General features: G+C 43.0%; 1 protein-coding gene across 1 annotated transcript in view; it reads right to left on the reverse strand.

Annotated features, from left to right (window-relative positions):
- Window positions 1-5,246: 5,246 nt before the first annotated feature.
- Window positions 5,247-25,519, reverse strand: part of FSCN1 (fascin actin-bundling protein 1) — a 42,062-nt gene continuing 21,789 nt past the window's right edge. Inside the window, exons 2-5 of the mRNA XM_027874842.1 lie at window positions 17,512-17,668; window positions 14,339-14,460; window positions 12,952-13,119; window positions 5,247-8,355 (exon numbers count right to left, since the gene is read on the reverse strand). Of these exons, the coding sequence (XP_027730643.1) occupies window positions 8,153-8,355; window positions 12,952-13,119; window positions 14,339-14,460; window positions 17,512-17,668 (650 nt within the window). The 3' untranslated portion in view covers window positions 5,247-8,152. The remainder of the gene's footprint in view (window positions 8,356-12,951; window positions 13,120-14,338; window positions 14,461-17,511; window positions 17,669-25,519) is intronic.

Genomic DNA, 25,519 nt, shown 5'->3' on the forward strand with positions numbered 1-25,519 from the left:
TGCTTCATTTTTGGCAAGAAAGCCTTAGGACTTACCCAAATAGTCAGGGATATAGTTGTGGGTGTGGGTGTGGGGAGGTCCCTTCTTTGAGATGGGAGAGCCTGGGGTGTTGGTCAGTCAACTAGCATTTATGAGGTATGTACCTTGAGCCAAGCACTGTGCTAAATGCTGGAGATACCAAGAAAAACAAAGGGTAGTTAGCCCTTGCCCTCAAGAAGCTGACATTCTAATGGGGACTCAACATCTGTACATGTGAGATGAGTACTCTAAGTGGAAGATGATTTCAGACAGAAGACACAAGCAGCAAGGGGGAGTGGGAAGGGTGTCCTGTAGACCCTTCGGTGAGATCTGAACGGAGTCTTCTCTGACCTCTTCCAGAAGCCAGAGAGCAGAGATGAGAAGGGAGAGCAGACTGCAAAGAATAGTAAGAAGGAAACTTTGTGGGCAGCCAAAGGGGCTTTGCTGCAAAGGCCCACGCTGGCTGGCAGAATGACCCCATGGACGGAGCCTCTGGGCCTCGTTAGATCCTTGGAGCTGAAGGGGCATGCTATATTTTGATGGTTTCCTCCTAAAGTCATCTTTGACCTCTCTGGGTCTCCTTTCCCTATACTTCATCCCAGTGAAAGCAGGGGGTGAAGCCCACATCAGTAGCTCACAAGCACAGTTATCCTACCCCAACCTTCTACTACAAAGGGTTGTTGTTGAGTTAATCAGTGGTGTTCAGCTCTTCGTGGCCCCATGGACCATAGCACAGCAGCTGTCTGGGGGATTTTCTTGGCAAGGATACTGGAGTGGTTTACCATTTTCTTCTCCTGTGGTTTAAGGCAAACAGAGGTTTGCTTAGGGTCGCTCAGCTAGTAAGTCTCTGAGGCTGGATTTGAACTCAAATCTTCCTGACTCCAGGCCCAGTTCTCTACCCACTGCACCGCCTACCTGCCTCCTACAATGGGACTTAGGCTCAGATTCCACTTTTGACACTTAGGATTGTGCCTGTATGACCTCAGGCAAATCATGACCTCCTTGGGCCTCAGTTTCCTCTTCTACAAAATGGGGAGACTGGATTAGATGGTGTAAGGTCCTTTCCAACTTTAAATCTGTGATCTGGTGACCTACTGAACCTTCTGTCCCAGCAAGACTGGCCCCCTAACACTCACATTCTGATTTGAGCTTTTCTACCTCTGAGTCTTTCCCTTTCCTTCTACCTAAATCCTGCAGTTGCTGAGTCGTTTCAGCTGTGTCCAACTCTCCCTGACCCCATTTGGGGTTTTCCTGACGAGGGTACTGGAGCAATTTGCCATTTCCTTCTCCAGCTCATTTTACAGATGAGGAAACTGAGGCAAACAGGGTGAAGTGACTTGCTCAGGGTCACACAGCTAGTAAGTGTCTGAGGCCAGATTTGAGCCCAGATCTTCCTGACTCTGGATCCTGTCCTCTATCCACTGCACCACCTAGCTGCCCACTACCTAAATCCTACCCAGTTCGATTTCTACCTCCACGAAATCTTTTCTAAAAATGTAATTTTTGATACCGCTTATTTTTCCTTCACCTACATTTCCCCAATATATCCTTCCCCTTCCCATCCCTTATAACAAAGAATGAAGAAAGGGGAAAACAGTTCAGTAAAATTAACTAGAACATCCACTAAGTAAGATACTGTGTGCAATATTCCACGCCCACTGTGGAAGCTAGGTAGGTGATGCAGTGGATAGAGCTCTGGGCTGGAGTCAGGAAGATCTAAGTTCAAATCTGTCCTCAGACACTTACTAGCTATGTGACCCTGGGCAAGTCACTTAACCTCTATTTGCCCCAGTTTCCTCATCAGTAAAATGGGGGTCCTATATAATATCACCTACCTCCTTGGATTGTTGTGAGGATCAAAATGAGATATTTGGAGTGTTTTATAAACCTCAAAGGTTCTCTCTCTCATAGACCCATTGAAATATTATGCATCCATTTATATTAATGTCTTTTATCCTCAGCTTGTAAATTCCTCGAGCGTAAGGACTATCCCCTGTGGATGTACAGAGTTGTAACTAAGTTTTTATACCTGGGACAAGAGGTACAAAGCACAACTTCAAATCAACTTTTAAGACAAGTTCATCTGAAGGAGGGATGGGGCAGACACTCTTCAGGAAACCCAACTGGGGCTGCCACAGCTATAGGGAGGTGTCATTTCGTAGCTTACTGCTTCAAACTAATTATTCTTGCTTATTAGGTGTTCAGTTGTTATTTCTTGGGCTGCTGAAAGACTGAAAATGCCATCACCCTGAAGCAAAGCCCCAGTCACTCTACCCTCGTTATAGCCCTGGGGATGTGCTATGCATATTGTAGGCTTCAGTAAAGACTTGTTGGTTGGGAATTGGATTGCCATTTTTCTTGTGGTGAGTATCACATCCTTTTCCTCTTCACTCTCACCTTGCAGCCAGTCAATTGGGGAACTGGGGAGGAAGGGGTACAATGAGGCCTCACAGGGTTGCAGGGAAGCAGATATTGATAGGGAAAGGCTAACATTCCAACTTGCTAATTAGCAACAGCTGGAAGCTTTGACGGAACACCTGCCTCACAGCTCTATGTGACTAGCTGCTACAGCCCAGCATGGGGGTGGTGGGCGGGCGGACGGAGGTAACAGAACCCCCTGGGATGTCTTCTCAGGGCATCCACTGTAGTTTTTTTTTTTTTTAATTTTCACTGTAGTTCTGAAAATCACCTCATTGCCTTGTACTGAGCCCATGTTTCCAGGCAAAAAGAAGAAGTGGTGGTGCTGGGAAACCAGTGATAGAATTTTGGAAACTTCATTTGGACAGGGTTTTAGAAGCCAGGCCTACTCAGCCCAGGAATCCCCTCCATACCCTGCTTGACAAATGATCAGCCAGCCTTTGTATGAATCCTTCCTATCCTAGGTTGCCCAAGCAGCTTACCCCATCTGGCTCTTACAAAGTTGTTCCTTAATGTTGACCTGAGGCCTGCCTCCCTGTAATACCCATTCACTGGTACCACTTTTGCCCTCTAAAGTAATACAGAAGAAATCATAGGCTCAGAGACTTAGAGCTGAGAGACTTTAGAGACCATATCGATTCCAACGTCCTCATCCTACAGAAGCCTGAGGCCCACAGAGGGAAGTGGCTCACATTTCACACAGATGGTGGCAGAGCTTGGCAGGATTCTAACTCAGGACTCCTCTGACTCCAGTCTAAGTCTTATTCCATCAGTCAGTCCTTCTTGCACCTAGCAATCCTGTCTACCAGTCCACATCATGCTCCTTTCTGACTATACAACTCCAATTTTTTCAGTCTCTCCCCCTCAAAGTTTCTAGGCCCTTCATTTCCTTGATAACCCTTCTTTGGATACACTGCAATTCATCAACAAAATAATCCAGATGTGAGATGTACCCCAAACTAAGCATTCCAGAAACACACTGGCTAGTATCGCCTCTCCCCCTTCTCAGAAAGTAATTTCAAAACTGACTCATTATTTTAAACCAGGGGCTACACCTCTAATTTCCCATCTGCAAATTAAATTTTTTTTTTTTTGTGAGGCAATTGGGGTTAAGTGACTTGCCCAGAGTCACACAGCTAGGAAGTATTATGTGTCTGAGGCCACATTTGAACTCAAGTCCTCCTGACTCCAGGGTCAGTGCTACATCTACTGAGCCACCTAGCTGCCCCCCCCCAAATTTTTTTTTCAATGAACAAAAATTTATTTTCTCTCCCTTGCATTCCCTCCTCATTGGAAAAAAGAAAAAAAATGAATCTCTTGTAACAAATACGAAATCAAGCAAAAGAAATTGTTTATATACGTGTGTGTATATACATGTTTTATATATTATAAAATTTCAAAACATAAAATTTATAAAATATGAAATTATATATATACCTACAAATCATATACATACACATGTATCTATAAATAATACCCATCACTTGTATCAAGAGGTGGGAGGCATGTTTCATCACTGGTCCTCTAGAATCATGGTTGTTAATCTGACCTAAGTCTTTCAAAGTTGTTTACTTTTGCCATATTATTATTTAAATTGTTTTCCTGGTTCTGGCTTACTTCACTCTGCAATCTGAATAAAGGTCTCTAATTCAGTAGGAAACTCTTTTGAAGCCACTTCCTTAGTTCCTAGGTGAGAGAAAAGCCCATTTCCCATCATTAAGAAATTCCATTCTACACCTTCATGCATTTGCATAGGCAGGTCCCACCAAGCTTGAGAACGTTTTCCCTCCCAGTCTTTTTTTTCCCGTCCCAGTCTTTTCTTGAAAATCCTAATGATTTTCATGGCTCAGGTTGTCTGTCATCTCCTAACAAAAGTACCTTTCTGCCTTCCCCCCATCTTAATTTCTATTATCTGTGTGTGCATACATACATATATTTATGTGTATGAATATTTTCCCCCCAGTGACTGTAAGCCCCCTTGGGGCAAAGGCTGCTCTCTTTCTGTAGCCCTTGTGTCTACCACATAGTAGGTGCTTACTAGATACTTGCTGTAGCAGCTCTTTTCTGGGGGCAAAGAGTTAGAAACTGAGGGGATGCCCATCAATTAGGGAATGGCTGAACAAGTTGTGGTATGTGATTATGATGGAATACTATTGTACTATAAGAAATTATGAGCAGGATACTCTCAGAAAAACCTGGAAAGACTTGCATGAGCTAATGCAAAGTGAAATGTACTGTGTACAAAGTACGAAGAACAATATTGTAAGATGATCAGCTGTGAATGACTTAGTTATTTTCTGCAATTCAACGATCAAAGACAACTCTGAAGGACTTATGATGAAAAATGTTATCTATCCCCAAAGAAAGAACTGATGGTGTCTGAATATAGACTAAAGCATACTTTTTTTTACTTAACTTTCTTAGGTTTTCTTTTGGTCTATGTTTCCCCCCACCCCCCACACAACATGACTATTATGGATATGTTTCGCATGACTACACATGTATAACCTATATCCAATTGCCTGCCTTCTCAATGGGGGGGGGAGGGGGGAGGGAGGAAGGGAGAAAACTTGGAACTCAAAAAGTTTTAAAAATAAATGTTAAAAATTGTTTTTACATGTAACTGAGGAAAATAAAATACTAAATTAAATAAATAAATACTTTGTGTGGGACTTTGGTCCACAGAACAAAACACTTCCTGGGTCTGTGACCCTTCCCTACACCATTCCACCATCTTGAATCATTCGTGGTTCTCCCAATCTTTTCCCATCTCATTTCCCAAACACACAAAGCACTATCAGAGACATTTGTTGCTCTTGTTCTTTTTTTATTTTTTTATTTTCCAGTTGAAGCTATTTGTGATTTAAGTTATACAAATGGCACTTGGAAAAAAAAAATTAAAAACTGAAAATTTACCACCCGAAGGGGCTGCTTTTGGAGCCACGACACCTGATACAAGAGATAGAAAAAAAGGATTCTCAACCTACTTTCACAGGGAGAAGCCAGCAAGGAGGCAACCAGGGGCCAGATGGCTATTTGGGAATGGATGGGGCAGGGGCAGGGGTGGGGCGCACAAAGCTGAAGGCAGGGGAAGGCCAGAAAGCACATGGTGACTTCAGGTTGCCCAAATTCTCTTTCGGACATGGCTTTGGTCTCCCAAAAGTTCTGTCTATCTGAAGCCCCTGGAGATCCAAGGGGCTGACAACATACAACGGTGAAGGAGGAACCAGGAAGAGTTGGTTCTAAGTCCCCTCTACAAGAATTTCAGATTCCAGTTACAGACATTAAGCACCGACTCAGAGGGGAGGAGGCAACAGGGGGATAAGGCGTCTGAGGGAGTGCTCTTCTCCTTTCTCCCAATCATGGATAGCCGTCCTCTCTTAGCATGTTTCTTCCTGACCCTCAAGCACAAAGAGCCATGAAAGCAATTCCCCAGTACTTGAGAGCTGGGCAAGGTTTGAAGATGAATCGGGGGTGTGTGGGGGGGGGTCCCCACGGGAGCCAGTCAAGCCCACCAGAAAAGGGGAGTTATCAAAAGAAAGAAGTCCCCCGCTGGTAAGCAGGATGGGGGTTACAACTACTTTGAGCTTGGAAAGGGGATAGAGGGGAGTTCACATTCCAAGTCTAGCTGGTGGAGGGAGGCAGCCAAGAGGGGAGGGAGGCACAGAGAGCAAGCAGGCAGGGAGTCGGCAGACGGAGAAGCAATGCTTTCTGAGGAGAATCCCTCCTCAGCGCCTGCATCAACCCCGAAGGTTCAGCATCACCTCTTACAGACGTTCACACTGTTATATTCTAATGCAGACCAATTACAGACAACATCTGTTAGTGCCACGGAGAGCTTATATAAATAGATATAAAAAAAATACTGTTTTGGTCATTTCTCTGCGTCCAGTAACATAGGATATTTTCATGCCATCGTTGCAGAAGGGAGAGCCCCTGGAAAAGGGGGAAGGGGGAGGGGACTGGGAAAATAAGGGTTGAGTGAATCCCAAAGAGCATTCCAGCCACAGGGCAATGGAGTAGCTACAATTGAGGATGGGCATCTAGCAGTTAAAACAAAAAATGTGCAGTTAGGTTAGAGGTTTCCAGTAGATTATATAAAGAGGGAGGAGAAAAAAAAAGCAACACACAAAAAAAGACCGAACCACCACCACTGTGCAAAGTTCACCAAGCAAGATGTACAAATGGATATTTTACCTTCTTTTTGCAATTCCAACCATTATTCATGGAAAATGAGAGAAGGGAACTAAAAAGCAAGTCAGCTTGGCTCTTTCCAACCAAAGGGTATTGTATCCAGCCCACTACTTCTAAAGCGCCTGCAGCAGCTCCAAGGGTTTGGGTACTAGCCAGCAGAAAATTTAACATATGGCTAGGCTTCTATCCCCAAGTTTAAAGCTTAGCAACCCCTAAGCTGGGGTGTCCTATCCCTGCCCAGCCATGCTGGAAGGCAATAGTATTCCTTCTCCTAAAGGGTTGGGGGTGTGGAGGGGTGGGGAGATTACCTGGCTGAAAAATTGGAAGGCACCCAGGGGGGTCTAGTGCCACCACAGAGGTAGATGTCACCTTCCCATGGACAGAAAGGGCTCTGGATATGACCAAGAGTGCCCAGTTAATCCAGTCGGGTCACACATGCTCAATGTGGGATGCTCTCTTAGCCACTGGGGAAGCCCGGCTTTGGGGAAGCATCTGGTAAAAGTTGGCAGGAAAGTCATTCCTAGCACACTTGGTTTATTTATCTTTTCCTTACGAGGGGGGAAGGAAGGTGGTAATCTAGGGCAGAGAAGATGCTAGCCATACCACCATGAATCCTCCATGGTCTCACAGGAGGTTTCCTTGGGTCTAAAAGGCTATAAGCAAACTTCTAGTTGTACCAGCTACAAATCAGTGGACCAGTCCAGGAGGTAAGCCGGTCACACTTTCTCTTGACTTCTCATTTTAGTAGTCAGGCCACCATACTAGTGATTCCTCCAGGGACTGAGGAAGCTAGCAAAGTTCATTCAGGCCCGTTGCTCTGAGGAGGCTGGTTGCCTCGTGTCTGGTCCCAGAATTCAGTGCTTCTTCCATCCTAACCCATGGTTAAAGATAGCGCTGGTCCCACTAGCCCTGAAAGCCTACTCATAGCACCATTTGCCAGAGTCAAAGCAGGCAGGCAGTAAGGTTCAACAGCAGCACAGACAGAGTCACCAGAGGTCAGAATTTAAAAAAAAAAAAGAAAGAAAGAAAAAAAAAGGTACCAGCACCATACTATGGCACAGAAGAGAGGGTGGAGATGATTCTTAAAAATTTTCCTTGTGTTTGCTTGATTGGGATTAGGCTGAAGACACTTCCTGCCTCGCCCCCAAAATGGCGGGCATAGAGAATGTCCCAAACCAAGCAAACTACAAAGGCATGAGATGATGCACCATTTTCTCTGGGTTTTCCAGTTTGAAAGGCAAAAGACTTCTTCCCACACCCCCACACCATTAACACGCAAAACAAACCCCTGAAAACAGAGAAGGCAAGAGAGATTAAAAAAAAAAAAAAGGTAGGAATATAGCAAGCCATCCTGAAATCCTTCCACAGATAGAGGTGGGGGCAGGGTGAGGAGCAGAGGGAAGCAAGATGGATGAAAAGAAAAGGGCAGAAATGAAAACTATCATCAGGGCAGGATCTGGGAACTGGGTTGGGGAGGGTGGGGGTTGGGTGGGAGGTGGGAAAACCCAACACTAAAGTGCATTTAGTACTCCCAGAGTGTAGAAGGGTCAATGGCTTCTGTGGAAGCTTTCAGGACCCCGGCATGATCGCCCTTCAGATACCGGCCATTGGTTTTGATGGCTACTTTGTTATAGTCGCAGAACTCGAAAAAGAAGTCCACTGGAGTATTGCTGCTGCTGGTGACAGATGATTCATTTCCCACCATCCAGTACTTCCCAGTAGAATCTGCAGAGGGAGAAGGAGAACGAAACACTTGTCATCAAACCACCCGGAGTCCAACCTACCTTTCTAGCCACGGGATTATTAGGCCCCTCCCAAACATTCCACCTGCCATCATGACACAGTCATAGACTGCATTCCCCTTTCACTTTTCCCTATGGTTCAAGCTCAACTGACCCCTTCCCTAGAGAAGAGAACATGCATTTCATAAGAGCCTAGAATGTGCCAGGCACTGTGCTAAGTGTTTTTTTAAATATCATTGTTTGTCGGGGCAGCTAGGTGGCGCAGTGGATAGAGCACCGGCCCTGGATTCAGGAGGACCTGAGTTCAAATCCAGCCTCAGACCAAACGACACATACTAGCTGTGTGACCTTGGGCAAGTCACTTAACCCTGACTGCCTCACTTAAAAAAAATCTCATTGTTTGTCATTAAATTTTATGAAATAATTTCATTAATTTAAGTTATTGTTGTTGTTCCGTCGTGTCTGACTCTTTGTAATCCCATTCGGGGTTTTCTTGGCAAAGATACTAGAGTAGTTTGCCATTCCCTTCTCCAACTCATTTTACAGATGAGGAAACTGAGGCAAACAGGGTGAAGTGACTTGCCCAGGGTCACACAGCTAGTAACCATCTGAGGCTGCATTTGACCAAAGATCCAACACTCTACCCACTCACCTACTTGTCCAGCTGCCCCTGGACTATAAATCTAAAGCTGGAACGGACCCTTAATGGCCAAAGAGCCCAAACCTTGCTTTTTTAAAAGGTGCCTCCCGAAACGTTTAGTGACTTGCCCAGAGTCACATACAGTAAATGTTTAAGGCAGGATTTGAACTTCCCAACTCCAAACTCAGCATTCCAACCACTACTTCACAAACCTCCCTTCCAATATTAGCTCAAAGCAATCCTGTTGTATATAACATGTTTGGAGGTAGTTTTAGGTTGTAGGTTCTGTGAGGGTAGGGAATAATTTTGCCTTTCTTTGTACTCACAGTGCCTGGCACACAGTAAGCACTTAATAAATGCCTGTCAACTTGGAGTTGCTGGTGCTCTCTCCCATCTCAAATTGCCTTCTGTTTTGCTTATCTGAGGACCTGCATCCCCAAAGTAGAACACAAAAGTTCCTCAAGAGCATAGGCTGTCTGTATCCCTCACACACAAGAGGTGCCTAAGGATTTGCTGAATTGAATTATCATCCTGTATCAACCTCAAATTCCCTCACCAGCCTGGGAGTATTTCTCTGACAGAGGCACGTCATGAGGAAAAGACTCATGACATTCCCCCCAAATGCCGACCTTCTCTTTGATAAACCATAGCTATCACCCTTGGTTTTGTCTAAACGTCTTCAAGCTGTGTTTTCAGTCTGCAGTACTTCCTGGAAGAGAGGAAGTTTTTCAAGTTTCATTCCCAAGTAATGTAGTGTGATCCCTTTGTCTTTAGGTGACTTCTTTCATCACGTCAAAGATTCTGAACTCGAAGAGAACCCTCAGATCCTCTAGGTCAGAGGAAGAAAAGGATGACAAGAGAAGGGAAGTGATTTTACTTGCCCAAGGTCATGAGTTAGATGGAAGCAGAGCCAAGATTCAGTCCCAGGTCTCAGCACTTTCCATTAAACAACCCAAACTTCAAAGAGTAGTCTTGGGTAGCATTTCCAGCACTCTGGAATTTAAGTCAGTGCTACTCCCTTCAAGACTTTATATTTTATAATTTTTTAAAAGTCTGTCCCCCCCGCTTTTCCCCAACTTCCCCTAGGAACAGTGATTAAAATGGTCATGTGATGTCACTAGAGCTCTTGTGTGTTACCTGCCGATTGATATTTTCAGTGAATGGTACCAGTGGGGAAGTGGTGGGTTTTACTTAGAGGAGAAATGGGACTTTGGGTGACTTCTATTGATGGAATGAGACTCCATCAAACAGATAAGAAAACATTCCACTGTTCTCTAGTCCTTGGCTCCTTGCCTAATGAGGAAATTCAGGAGAGATAAGAATCACCAGCCAAGTTCTACCGTCATTAACATCTGTTTAGCTATGCCCCTGAGAAAGACACAGGGATCAAGCATATCTACATTAAGTCAATCAAATCTGCACCTGGAAGAAACCTTAGGGATCCTCTAATGTAGGGATTCTTAACCATTTCTGTGTCATGGACCTTTTGGACAATCTGGTGAAGTCCAGAGACCCCTTCTCAGAACAGTGTTCTTAAATTCACAAAACAAAACACATAAGATTAAAAAGGATAACAATTATATTGAAATCCAGTTAACAAAATATTAAAATCACAAGTTCATGGATTCCATGCTAAGAACTTTCTCTAGAGCAACTCTTATTTGAGGGATGAGAACCTGCGCCTCAAAGAGGTTGTTACTCGCCCAAGGTCCCATGAGAAGTCAGTGGCTGAATTAGAACCCAAACTCTGTGACTCCAAATCCTATGCTCTCTTCCAGTCCTCCACGGAAGTGATCTCAGAAATTATCTAATCTAACCTCTCTGTTCCTTTGCAAGGGCTAAGGGTTCACAAGTGCATGCACATACCCCTCAGATTTTTTTCAATGTTCACATTATTTGTAATGGCTCTCCAAGAGGAGGAATGAATAGGGGGAGATCTAAGTGATAGGAAAACAGAAGGTTAGAAATAAAAATTTTTTTAAAAATCTAGTCTGTCCACATTTTAAAAAAGCAAATGAAGAAATAAGACTCGAGATGAAAATATCTTCCTGAGACACCCAACTAACTGCTAGTGGCAAAGCCAGGACTAGAACCCAGACTTCATGAGTTCTAGTGCAAATTTCTTTCCATACTATGGGAAACCCAAGTTGACAAAATGCCAGATGAGTGGCTTAAAAGACCACTAGAAATCTGCAAAGACCCACAGGTAATCTGTAATATTAGACACTACCAGAAAGTAAAAATACAGAGTTTTTATAAATCATACCATGGACCAGTCATTCATACCTTAAGTTTTACAAACCCTTTGTTTATGTGCATTGAAGGAAGGCATTTCCATACTGAGAGCTCCCTAGGTTGATTAAATCACACACCTGGACCGCCCCCCAAAAAAAGTAATGTAAGATAGTACAATATAGATTAAAATCTGAATTTTAAAGACACAGAAATGAATCTGGAGAAGAAAAAAAATCTGATCCAGGCTAGTTAGGAGGTGGGAGAAAGACAGTACAGATGTCCTTAAGTATTTTTATGGCTGTCATGGAAGAAGGATTAACTTGTTCTATCTGGCTTCAGAACCATGTTGGTTGACATTCAGAAGCAGAACAGGGTGCTAGGAATGAGAAACATCCCAATAATTAGCTATCTAAGAGTAGAATGGGGGGCAATGGGAGTAGAGACCCGGGGGACCAAGGCATACAGTCTAACTTACTGGGAAATTAGGATCCCATACCACTTCACATGGTTTCCTGAGTATTTACGTGCGTCTGTCAGTCTATGGGCCACTGGGAGGAAGTGTGTGTCCTGGGGAGGGTTGATGAAAGCTCAGGCCTGAACGTCAGGACACTAGATTCCAGTCCTGGCTTCTTCCACTGGCTCCATGTGCAGTCTAGACCAAGTTCCTTTTCTGGGCCTCAGTTTCCCTACCTGTGCAGCATCTAGGTGCTTTGCCTAGATGTACTTCCTATGGTGTATTTGGGGCTCTCATACTAAGTCTATGAATAATGAAAGAAATACTGGCTTTGGCATTAGAGGACCCACCTCTGTTATGTCAACTGGACAGAACCTCTTGGCCTGTGGAGGCCAGAGGGAATAGCTATGACAATGTCACATATGTCCCCGGGGGGGGGGGGGGCCTGGCAAGCTTGCAAGCCGTCTTCCCTCACTATAGACAATAAACTGGTGACTTAGTCTCTGCACAGATGTTTTTGCCTTCTCTGTCTACTCGGCTCCAGCCTCCGCAGGTTCAGTCTAGTTGACATTTATTATCTACATGATCACAGGCAACTCAGAACCTCTCTGGGCCTCAGTTTCCTTGACTGTAAAAATGAAGGCAGTTCCTTCTTAGTTAGAATCCTTTGAGATAGTGATTTCCCTCTCCCTAGAGATCTCTAAGCAAAGGGATTTGCTGGATATTGTGGTGGGATTTCTCAGTCAGATGTGGACTGGGCTAGATTCCCCTTTAAGTCTCTTCCAAATCTGAGCCTCTAACCTTTTTTTTTAAAAAATATAGGAAAATTATGTTAGGACTAGGTGATAGATGGATAGGAGAGATAAGGTCTTTTTGCTCTATATTAAGGAGTCCACAAACCACAAAGCTGAAATCAACAACAAAAAAATCTGTCCTGAATCACATCTAATAGAGTTACTGTGATAGAAAGATTGCGTTCTGAAAATTTTAAAGAATGGATTTAGAGTGAGAGGACCTGAGTTCAAATCTCACCTCTGCCACCTACTACCTATGAGATCCTTTCAGTTAACTCCTCTCAGCTCCTTAACTGTGAAATGAAAAGGACTACATGGTCCTTACATTCTAGCTCCAAAGCCATAACAAGAAGACACCTTCTACGTGCCTCCTGTTACCTCCTCAAGAGCAGCAATGACTGAGGGAAAAGTGTGGCTAAGCCTTCCACCCCCCTCCCCAAGAACAGCAGAACTTGCCTTTGATATTGTAGGCACCATCGTTAAATTCCAGTTGGAATACATCGTACGAGGATCGATTGGAATCCAGGGTTCCGGTCACCTTCCGGCATCCAATGAAGCCGTGTTCCCCACGGAAGACGATGATGGGCCGGTTGATCAGTTTCATCAAGAAATACTCAGTTTCTCCTACCCAACAGGAAAAGAGCAAAAAAGGAAGAAAGTAATAGTTAACTTTCCAAATTCAAAGGAAATCAGGGTCATTTGCTCTTGCCAAAAGGACACAATTTGGGGTCAAAAGGATTTGGTAAAAGAGAGAGATAGTCATCTTAGGTAAAAGCAAGGGTCACAAAGCCTTATTAACATAGGAGAGGACGGCTGGCTCTTTGGGTTATGAAATCATTGATGAGACTGGATATACAAACTTATTTGGACCTAATGGTCTAAAGGAGAATTTTTCTAAGCGGGATGGGAAGGAGTAGATGGGGCTCCTGAGGCGACAAGAGAGGAGCTGGACGTAGGTACCATGAATGACATTCTTGGACAAGTGAGGGTCAAGGTGCAGGTGGGAGTGGGTTCCAAGGAAGCCTATGGCTGTTCTCCAGGCAAAATCACAGTTTAGGGGGAGCTTTTTTCCATCTGTGAGGGACATTTATCTCATCTGTCCAACTGCATTGTCACCTGTCAAAGGGTAAGGTCTGTCTCCTATACCTGGCACCCTTCCTCTATCACTGAGCACAGAGTTTCCTCTTTGAGCTTCTGGTTTGAATTTTGTTCTCTCCATCCTCCCCAAACCAAAAACAATAATCAGAAAATGTTCTGAAAATCTGAAAAGTTAAGGGTAGAAAGTATACATTTTCCCCTCCCCTTCTAGTGGGGAGAAAAAAAACCCACTGCCAACGACTTCCCAAACTTAAGGGGATAAAAGAAAAAATTAAGAAAAAAAATCCCCATTTATTATCTAATTCTCTCTAAGGGACACACTCATTTTGTTACCACACACTAACTGCTAGGAACAGTTAGGAAAAAAAAAAACACTCTTGCAAGAGGCATCTGCATGCCAAATCAGCAGATGTGAATATGGAAAAAGCTAGTTGCAAATGGCGGTTTTTAGTGTCAACAGATACAAGTATAGACCAAAAAAAAAGCAACCTCAGCCATCATGCTAAGAAAGGTAACATATATGTAAATCTACAGAGAACACATGTACTTTTTTTTTTTTTTTAACTTTCAGGGATTTCAATTGTTGATTGCTGGGTGTTTTGTTTTTTTTTGTCTGACTGAGTTTTCCACCCCTGAACTAGATGAATTCAGAATTACAAATGGAAAAGCTTCAACACTTCTTAAAACGAAACCTAACGAGTACCCCCTTCCCTTTTCTCCTCCACTCTCCTTAATTCAGTCTTACCTGCAGCTTCCACAGAGGCTGCCAGCTGTCCATTTTTCTTTGCGGTGACATATTTCCCATTGGCAGCCTTGAGAGTGATCCGCTTGTCACACCATTCTATGTCAAAGTAGCAGCTGGCATTCCTGAGGACCCAGGGATGCAAGCAGAAGCAGCTGTTATGAGGGCCCGATCAAACCTCAGGACACCCCATCTCTACCTTAAAACATGGAAATGTGCAACCAAACAATTGTGTCCCAATTTTAAATGCGTTTGTATTTTTAGAAGTGTTTTGATTTAAAAAAAAAAAATATCACCATCATTCCCAAAGGATTCCTCCCCCATACACCCCACAGAACCCTCCCTTGTAGCAAATAAATGCATTTAAGTAAAACAGGTCATCCAGGTCATCGTCACTGACCATGTATGAAAATACACGGTCAGAGGGGCAGCTAGGTGGAGCAGTGGATAGAGCTCTGGAGTCAGGAGGACCTAAGTTCAGATCCAGCCTCAGACACGTAACACTCACTAGCTGTGTGACTCAGGGCAAGTCACTTAACCCAACTGCCTCACCCCAAAAAGAAAAGAAAAAAGAAAAAGAAAATACATGCCTAGAGTCCACCTGGGGCAGCTGGGTGGAGCAGGGGATAGAGCACTAGGCCTGGAGTCAGGAAGACCTAAGTTCAAATGCAACCTCAGACATTGACTGGCTGTGTGACCCTGGGCAAGTCACTTCACCCTGTTGGCCTCAGTTTCCTTGTCTATAAAATGAATCGGAGAAGGAAATGGCAAACCACTCCAATATCTTTGCCAAGAAAACCCCAAATGGGGTCATGAAGAGTCGGATATAACTGAACAGAGTTCACCAACTCTGCCGAGAGTCACGCCTCACCAGAAATGGTCTGGTATAAGAGTAATAGCTAACCTCCCCCCAGCAATGTGAATGCGCCGCCCCAAGAGGGCAGGACAATTAACCCTAAAATGTAGATTGCTGGTCTGATAAGACACACAGACATTTTCATAACCTAGGGTTCAATTTAGTTTAAGGGCCATACAATCCATGCTGGGGTTCTGGTTGGTCAAGAAAAATCCCCTCGTTTGATCATTGTTTGATCATTGTTCTGCTTGCATTAGATTGTGAACTCCCAGAGGGCAGAGCCTATCTCTTGCCTTTCTTTGTATCCCTCTGTGCTTAACACAATGCCTAGTATAGAGAAGGCACTTAAATGTTTGACTGACTATTGATGGGTTCAATATTCCTGAAGTTTCAAGGAAGGAGTCACATTTCCACCTTTCAAATTCCTTCTCAATTTTCATGTCTTTTCCCCCAATCTCTTGAAATCCATTACTCCTAAATCATGCTTTCCTCCTTCCTTGAACTTCACACAATTTATTTTCCAACTTTAATACAGCTGTATACTACAGTCTGCACCCTAGCCCATCGCAGAACTGCAAAGATTTACCTAAGTTTTAGTCTTCTCCACTGCCAAGGACAGTGGACGCTTGAACTGCAGCCATGCTGGATAAATATGTTACTTAAGGCAATCTGGCAGAAAGAAACAGCCAATGGGGTCCAAGGACTTGGGTTCAAATACTGCCCCTGTCACTACATATGTGACATTGGGCAAATTAAGGTTAGAAAAGTTGGTTTCTGAGGCCCTTTCCTGTTTCACATCTAAGACCCTATGATCCCAAAGGGTTCAATCCCTCTGAAAATATCTTGTCTGTATCGTTGATTGCAGAAGCCTGGCCCACAGTATTGTTTGTTTGTCCTTTGTTCTCAAAGAGGACCAAGACATCAGGGAGGTGATGCCATGACTTGCAGATGAGTTGGATTTAAGTGAGGCAGAGCCGTGAGAGGTCACCAGCCTCACTTTCTCCTCTGGAGCCATCTGGGTCCAGTGGCCAGATATATATCAAGATGACTGGAGATAGCCCCTGGCCCACAATAGGTGCTTTAATAAATGCTTGTTGACCAAAAACGAGGCAAGCTTCATGACCCTCTGGCTCAGGCCTGTTTCTATACTGAACACAGATCAAGGGAACTCTGAAGAAAATCTTTTGGATAAAAAAGGGGTTAAAAATATTTAAGTATTTTCATATACTCTAACCCAGGGATTCTTCACCTTTTTTTAGGCCCTGGGATCCCTTCTCATGTTTTTAAATGCATTAAATAAAATATGTAAGATGAAAAAGAAAGCCAATTATATTAAAATAGCCCTCAAATATTAAGAAAAAAAAGTTCACGAGCCCCAAGTTAAGAACGCTTATTCTAAGCTCTCAATTTGGCTCTTTGAGCAGTATTCCATTTTCCCATATGTTACAGGTAGCCAAGCTAGATGGTTCAGCAGCCAGATACATCTTCAAAACACAGATTACTATGAAAGAAGAAAAAACAAAAGACTCCTTCTGAGTTTTCAATTCCAGTAAGTCTCCACTCCAAGTACATGGATGTAGTTTAAGCCCTAGCCTGGATCCATGCTGGTGGTCAGTGGCAGCAAGAAGGGATCAGCAATGGGGCAGCTAGGTGGCACAGCAGATAGAACACCGGCCCTGAAGTCAGGAGGACCTGAGTTCAAATCCGACCTCAGACCAAACACTTGACACTTCCTAGCTGTGTGACCCTGGGCAAGTCACTTAACCCGAATTGCCTAAAACAAACTAAAAAAAGAAAAAAAAGGAAAAAGGGGGGATCAACATTGATAATAAAAGCCAATGAAGAAAGATGGCTAGAAAAAGCCCTCCAGTTGGGCAACTGACACAGCTTTTCCTCCTTCTGTATCAGAAGCACAGTTACTCTTAGCCAGCGGCCCACTCACTTGTTAGAATGCCCAGGTTTTCTAAACCACATTAGAAAGCTTCCCCAAGACTGTGCACATGGTGGCATATGTTCCTGGGGAGGTTGAGGCGACAGTACTTACAAATATGAATTTAGGACTTAAGAGCTGCAGAAGAGCTAAAACCACCTGCACGTCTGTACGAAGTCTGGCAACAATATGGTGAGCCCCTACAAGGGGAGGCCATCAGGCACCCACGGAGCAGCAAACCAGTCAGCTCAGAAACGGACCAGGTTAAAATATCCATGCCTACCAGTGATGGGGGTCAAGTTTGGGAGTGGCTGCTGCACTGGGAGAGAGAGGAAGAACCAGTCTCAAAAAATAACAAAAATAAGCCTCCCCCATAGCCCCGGTACTCACTTGGTTGAAGCAGTAGACTGTATTCCACCATTCGATGTTAGGGTCCAGTACTTGCCAGTGTGGGTCCGGAAGGCACACTTCTTAGTGTCCCTATTGATCTCTAGTTGGAAAGTTTCTTGGTCACTCTCTTCATCCTGATTGGCAGAGAGGTCCATTCCTGCATAGGGAGTAAAGATAGGTAAGATCCTCTTGGGCCAATAAAATTTCCCTTATCTATCTGAACCCAAGTCGGCCCATAGCAGCATCCCCAAGAGGATGTAGAGACGTAGACGGCAGGATTTACTAAGACAGAGAAAAATGGTGGCTCCTACTCTATCACAAGACACATTCTAATAGGACCCACATGTACAAAGATATTTATAGCACCTCTTTTTGTGGTGGCCAAGGATTGGAAATTGAGGGGATGCCCATCCATTGGGGAATGGCTGAACAAGTTGTGGTATATATAATAGACTACTATTTCTATAAGAAATGATGAGCAGGCGGACTTCAGAAAAACCTGGAAAAACTTACATGAACTGATGCTGAGTGAAGTGAGCAGAACCAGGAGAACATTGTACACAGTAACAGAAACACTGTTAACTCTGACAGACTTAGCTCTTTTCAGCAATGCAATGATCTAAGACAATTCCAAATGACTCATGCTGGAAAATGCTATCCACATCCAGAGAAAGAACTATGGAGTCTGAACGCAGATCGAAGCATACTATTTTCTCTTTTCGTTGTTGCTTTTTCCTGTTTCTCATGATTCTTCCCTTTGTTTCTGATCTTCTTTCACAACATGACACAACATGGAAATACGTTTAATATGACTGTACAAGTATAGCCTGTGTGGGATCATGTGCCATCTTGGGGGGGAGGGGGAAGAAACATTTGGAACTCAAAATCTTATAAAAGTGAATGTTGAAAACTAAAAACAAATTTAAAAAATAAAAAGAAACGTTCTCTATCAGCAGGAACAACACTGGTCCTATAAATTCTAATAATGTATCTGTCACAGGGATGTGAGGCTACATATGGTTAGAAACTCTCCAAACTAGGTCACTTCCCTCACCTAGTCTCTTAAAAAATACTTTTTTTCATTCTGAAGTTAAACACCAAATCAGATGGACATTTTAGTAGCCTAAACAATTTAGATTAGAAAAATAAAGAAGATTGTATGTGAAACTGTAAACCTTTATTACATATAGCTTGCTTTTCTTTCAAAATATATAATAAATGCAACATGTAATTTTCAGAACTCTTCTGATTTTCTCTCCTTCCTTGTGCTCTTTTCCATGCATTTAAAAATGCTTCAACAACCCTCTTTTCTTCTTCTTGGCTTTCCCTATCCCTTCTCCTCCTCCCCCAGTTAGAAAAAGAAAAACAGCACATCTGCATAGCTGAGTAAAACAAATTCCCATACTAGCAGCTTCTCACCTGCTTCCTTCACCCCTTCCTCACCAAAGTAGCCCCCACACCACTGACTCCCCTTCTTAGAAAGTAGCCCATTCTAAGGGGAACACCAGGCTGAGAAGTGACCCCCACATGTAAGCTTGGTGTAAGAGTGGTTAACTAAGATCCCAGCACAACAGTGTTGTCAGCTCCCAGCTTGCACCACAAGCTCCTCCAGAGACTCGTAGCTCTCAGACCCCAGCGCTTTCCCAATGACTGATGGATGACCTCCAGGCAAAGTATGGGTGAAAGGTCAAAGGGCCAGAAGTGCCATCTGCTCATACTACGCCCCTCTCCCCTCACTTCCACTCCAATCTGAGAACTACCTTATCAAGCTATTTGATGTGAAAGTCAACGGGAGTTGGATTTGGTTTTTTTTTTTAAATAATCTTGGAGAGATTTGTGTTTCAAAAGTTTTAGTGCAGCTTAAAACTATTACATAGCTATTATAGCTTTCATATATATGACTAATAAAGCTTTTAGAGCACAAATAATGTATGTATATATAATGTATATAACCTTTATCTAGCTATTATATATAATGTATATATTTTATATGACTCCATTATAGCTTATACATATAATAACTTGTAAAACTATCACATAGACTATTATAGCATATATTAATTGCAATGTGTTTTTAATATCTTATAGATTTTATATATAATGCATATATAGCTATTATAGCTTTTACCACACATCATGTAATAGCTTATGTTACTATTATATAGCCATTATAACATGTATAATAGTTCATATAATTGTTGCAGAGCCATCACAGCTTACATATATAATAGCTTGTATATCTATCACATAGACTATTATAGTGTATATAAAATGTAATGCATATTTAATCTTACATAGATTTTATATATAATGCATATATAGCTATTACAGCTTATATCACACATAATGTAATAGCTTATAGCTTACATAACTATTATATAGCCATTGTAACATGTATAATAGTTCATTTAATTCTTGCATAGCCATTACAGCTTATATATATATATATGTAACAGCTTATATAATTATCATAGTTTATACAACTCTTATACAGCCATGATAGCTTTAATAATTTAGCACAACAGGTAAAGAAAGCAACAAGGGCACTTTTTATTTTTAACCAGATTCTGCCTGGCTGCTTAAGAAGAGTTGATTTGACCCTTCAAAGAAAGTGGCTGTTACCTGCCTGGCACATATGGAGATCTGGTCATAGCATGATCCTCTTGTGATTTTAGGAGAACAGATTTCAAAGTTGCAAGAGAAAAGATAGAAGGATTCTATCCCTCTAGAGAACTGATACATAAGGTACCTCAATAAGGGGAAAAAGAGATCTAAGTTATTGAGCGTGGCTGTTGTTGTTTAGTCCTGTCTGACTCTTCGTGACCCCATTGGGGGTTTTCTTGGCAAAGACACTGGAGTGGTTTGCCATTTCCTTCGATAGCTCATTTTAGAGATGAGGAAACTGAGGCAATCAGGGTTAAGTGACCTGCCCAGGGTCACAGAGCTAGTAAATGTCTGAGGCTGGATTTTAACTCAGGTCTTCTTGACTCCAGGCTACAGCCTGCCTAACCACTGCACCACCTAGCTGCCCCAATGGTGGAGTTGGAATTAGGGAATAGTTAGGTACGTTGTAATCCCTCCCTTCTGGAAGGTTGAAACTAGTGGATCACCTAAGCCAAGGAGTTCTAAACCCCAGCAGGCTAAGTCAATCAGATGTCTGCACTAAGTCCAGCACCAAGATGGTGAACCCCATGGGAGGGAAGGAGAACCAAATCAGATGAGAGGGGAGGAAGGGAGGTGGAGGGGGAGGGAGAGAGAGAGAGAGAGAGAGAGAGAGAGAGAGAGAGAGAGAGAGAGATGAATACACAGGAAACTCATTCATTAACTAAGATTAATAAACAAAACCCTAACAGGTACTGAAGGGCAAGTAACTGACGAATAATAATTTTCTTAAAAACAAACAAACAAACAAACACACAGTACTGTAAGAATGGACAGCCAGGTGGTGCAGTGCATAGAGCACTGGGTCAGGAGTCAGGAACACTCATCTTTCTGAGTTCAAATCCTGGCCTCAGATACTTAGTAGCTGTGTGACCTTGGGCAGTGAGGTGGTACAATGGATACAGTACCTGGCTTGGAGTCAGGAAGACCTGAGTTCAAATGTGGCCTGAGACTCTTACTAGCTGTGTGACCCAGAGCAAGTCACTTCACTCCATTTGCCTCAGTTTCTTCATCTGTAAAATGAGCTGGAGAAGGAAAAGGCAAACCACTCCAGTGTCTTCGCCAAGAAAACTCCAAATGGGATCTCAACAACAACAAAAACACTTACTCTGTTACTTCAGATGTTACAATATCATCATCATTCCTGGAGCTGGAAAGGCAGCATGTGCAGGAAAAAACACTAGGCTTGGAGTCAGGAGAAAATCTGGGTTTGTATCCTCCCTCACTCCAACCCTTCTTAGTAAAGAAGATTGCCAATAACCTCTACCTCACAGGGCCACTGTGAGGATCAAATGTGAATCTATGTCAAGTGCTCGGTAAGCCTGGGATGTTACATAAACGTCCGTCCACCATCAACACAAAAGCTCAGAATGAATGAACCAAGGTTGGCAATGAACACTGTTGACAATAAAAAGGATAAACAACATTTGAGCAAGGAGGTCAAAGAAAAGAGGAAAGGATGGGTCAATGATTATGGACAAAAGGCAGACTTCTACACTTTTACTATGCCAAGCTGAGCACTCTCAGGACTGGCATGGATCCCAGTGAGAAGGGAAAAAGCTGTCATTTTAAAGAGCCCTACAAAAATGGTTAGCAGGAAACTGAAACCCAAGAAAAGGGAGGAAATGGTAAGAGAACGTCTTGCTGCTCCCAATCATTTCAAATAACTGCAAACTGCTTTCTAGAGGTACCAAGAAATCAGGAATGTGATGATGGTTGTGACCTAAAAAAAAAAATTCTGAGAAATGGGAGAGGTGCTGAGTTTGTTTTGTTTTGTTTTTTAAAGGAAGAGGACTGAATCTTCAGATCACTGCTGATGAGCTTTATTGGAGGTCTAGTTTTCAAAAAGTTAAAGCATTAAGATCACTGTAACAATTTAGAACGGGAAGCATTGCTCATTGAACCAGCGTGACTTCTTCCAAAATAGGTCATACCAGACTCTATTTTCCTTTTTTGACAGGGTTACTAGGTTATAATCAGGAGAAAGCCATTGACATAGCATACCTGGATTGCATTGAGGCAAAAACCAGGATGAGGCTGTTGGATCCCATTTTTCTATGAAAGGCAATCAACTTCACATCATGCATTGCTGCTCTATTTCCCAAATAAGCTTGCTTCTCTCAAATGATCTTGCATCACCATTTTTTTCCTTCACAAGATACGTATTTAATAACAATTATAAAAATCTTAAAATAGTCCATTATAAAGTTTAGGAATTTTTTTTTTTGCAAGGCATTGGGGTTAAGTGACTTGCCCAGGGTCACACAGCTAGTTAAGTGTCAAGTGTCTGCTCCGAGGCCGGATTTGAACTCAGGTCCTCCTGACTCCAGGGTCTGTGCTCTATCCACTGCGCCACCTAGCTGCCCCAGTTTAGGAAATTTTAACAATTGTTTGTATCAACTTAAAAAAAAATTGTTTTACATGTTTTATTTTCGCACTACCTTCTTTTCTGAATTCTCTCTCCCCAGGAAAGCGTCTCACATAAAAGTTAGGGGAAAAAAAGTTCTGAACTGATGCTGAGTGAAGTGAGCAGAACCAGCAGAACACTGGACACAGTAACAGCAACATTACGTGATGACTAACTTTGATAGACTTAGCTCTTCTCAGCAATGCAATGACCTAAGATAATTGCAAAAGACTCATGATGAAAAATACTATCCACATCCAGAAAAAGGACTGTGGAGACTGAACGCAGATAGAAGAAGCATACTATTTGCTCTTTTTTTGTTGTTTTTTGTTTCTCAGTTTTTCCCTTTTGTTCTGACTCTTCTTTCACAACACGACTAATGTGGAAATACATTTTATATGATTATACATGTATAGCCTATATCAGACTGCATGACATCTTGGGGAGAGAGGTATGAAGGGGAGGGGGAGATCTGGAAATCAAAATCTTATAAAATCAAATGCTGAAAACTAGAAATAAATAATTTTTTACGAAAAGTTCAACAAAAGTAACTAAGTCTAGCAGTATTGTATGAATTTTTTTTATAAATTGTTTTGATGCTTTCTATTCTTCTATCAATTATTTCCAGACAGACATCTCTACCCTCCCTCCTCTCCAAAGGAACCCTCCTGTGGAATAAAGACAAAGAGTTGAGCAAAGCCAACATCTGGCACCCATAGCTCCCGGGGAGAACTTCCCCATCTCTGCTTGGGGCCAAGACTGGTCATTGTAACTATCCAGTGCAGAGCAACCATTATCAATGCTATCCCCAAAGGTCTGAACAAACCATCACCGACAAAAGCTCTCTCTCTCACACACACTCACAGAAACATCTTCTGTTAGCTCAAGGAGCAGCAGTGCTAGGTGAGAAATAACTCCCTCTTCTGCTTCGGGCAGCTAGGTGGCACTATAGTGCACAGAGTGCCAGGCCTGAAAAGTCAGGAAGAGCATTTTCCAGAGTTCAAATATGGCCCCAAACACTTACTAGCTAGATGTGTGACCCTGGGCAAGTCACTTAACCCTATCTGACTCAGTTTCCTCATCTGTAAAGTGAGCCAGGGAAAGTAATGACAAACCATTCCAGTATCTTTGCCAAGAAAACCCCAAATGGGGTCACAAAGATCAGGACGCAACTGGAATGACTGAACAAACTGCTTTGCAGCTGTTATACTAGAAGCATTAATCAGTGGCCTCGGTGGAATTATCTAACTGCATTTAAGCAGCACCCAGGTGCTGTGCTATCCTGAGGGCACCATCTTTCCCCTTCCCTATCTCCCCCAAGAGATACTAAACCAGTGCCTGGTATACAGTAGGTAAGAAAGGAATAAGTATTTATATAGCACCTACTAGGTGCCAGGCACTGTGCTAAGCACTTTACAAATATCATGCCATTTGATCCTCAAAACGACCCTGCAAAGTATGTGCTGCTATTATGCCTATTTTACAGCTGAGGAAACTGAGGCAAACAGCGGTTAAGTGACTTGTGACAAGTGAGCACATGAGGTGGATGTGAACTCACATCTCCCAGCACTCACTCTGCCCATTATGCCACAAAGGTACTTAAACAAATAACTGTTTGCTACATTCAAACACTTTCAGTAAGATCCTTCTCCCTTCACCACTTGCTCAGGAATTTGATGGCTGATCTGTTTTCTCCAGAGTCCAAAAACTCCCTTCCCAGGGCTAACCTCTAATTTACTACCTGTTCCTCAGGGAGCAGAGGTGAATTTTGGCTATTTGGCCTCCAAGACCCTGGAAACTGGTCTCGGTCTACCCTTTGACCAAGGGCCTTTGTTTATTTGTGAAAAAGCCAAGAGAAGACAAACAGCTAAGACACTGTGAATGGTGCCAGCCAATAACGCCTCCCTGCCTTGCTGGGAACGCTGCAGGGAAGTGCAGGGTGGTTGGGGGGAGAGCTGCTCTGCAGTGAAGTCATTCTCAATCAGTCACAGACGTGGGGATTGTTGTCTAACTCCCTGCAGCTGCCAGCAGGTTTTGCTATCCTAGGAGATTTGAGGCTCTCACTGGGAGGCTTTTGCAAAACTTGGGCCTCTTTCCTAATCTAAACCTATACCCTTCCAAAACTTTTAATACAGCCAAGAGCCCAAATTAGCAGTGTGAAAGGCTCAGAGTCAAGGAAGTTTAATGAGAAATTCCCACCTAGGATAAGTCGGTTCTGGCCAAGCCAAACAAATACAGACACACACTGCTTTCCAGGGGTTCTCGGCATGGCTTTACTAAATTGCTTAACCTCATATATACTCTTCTCTCTCTCTCTTTTTTTCCCCTCCCCTTCCACCAAATCCCAGATCAAGTTTCATCTTTGCTGGTTGAGGCAGAAAAACCAAAAGGGGCTTGTTCACATCTGGGAGCCTTTGTTTCTGGTGGAACCGCCAACTCCTAATTGGTATGACCCAAGGAATGTACCGAGTCAGAAACTGGCTCCCTTGTTTGGGGGTGGGGTGGGGGTGTGGGGGGTGGGGAAAGTGGTGAGGCCTGACAGAACCAATGAATGAATTTTTAAAAAGAAAAAACAAAAAGCCATGAACATCCCTCATGCATGAGCATACATACAAAGTTAAACTAATAAGAATCATCTATACCAAAGATCTTGCTATTCCTGAGAACTTTTAGAAAAAAAGTTTAGGGAATGGAGAATGAAGAGTTTGGCTCATCAGGTACCATAACATATTCCAAATGCTGCCCAAACATGTAACTGTTTGCCCAGGAACTAGGCCACCATGAACTAGATAACAAGAACCTCCCCCATCTTAGCATAACCAGCAGGCTGTGGACATCTGATCAAGAATGTGCTACTAGACTTCTGGGTGGTCAAAATTAAGGGTAAAACACCAGAAAGTCTACTGGGTCAGCTAAGCACCCAAAGCAGAGATGGCAATG

This window comes from Vombatus ursinus, unplaced genomic scaffold (genome assembly GCF_900497805.2).
Source record: "Vombatus ursinus unplaced genomic scaffold, bare-nosed wombat genome assembly UNPS02014807.1, whole genome shotgun sequence".
Lineage (NCBI taxonomy): Eukaryota > Metazoa > Chordata > Mammalia > Diprotodontia > Vombatidae > Vombatus > Vombatus ursinus.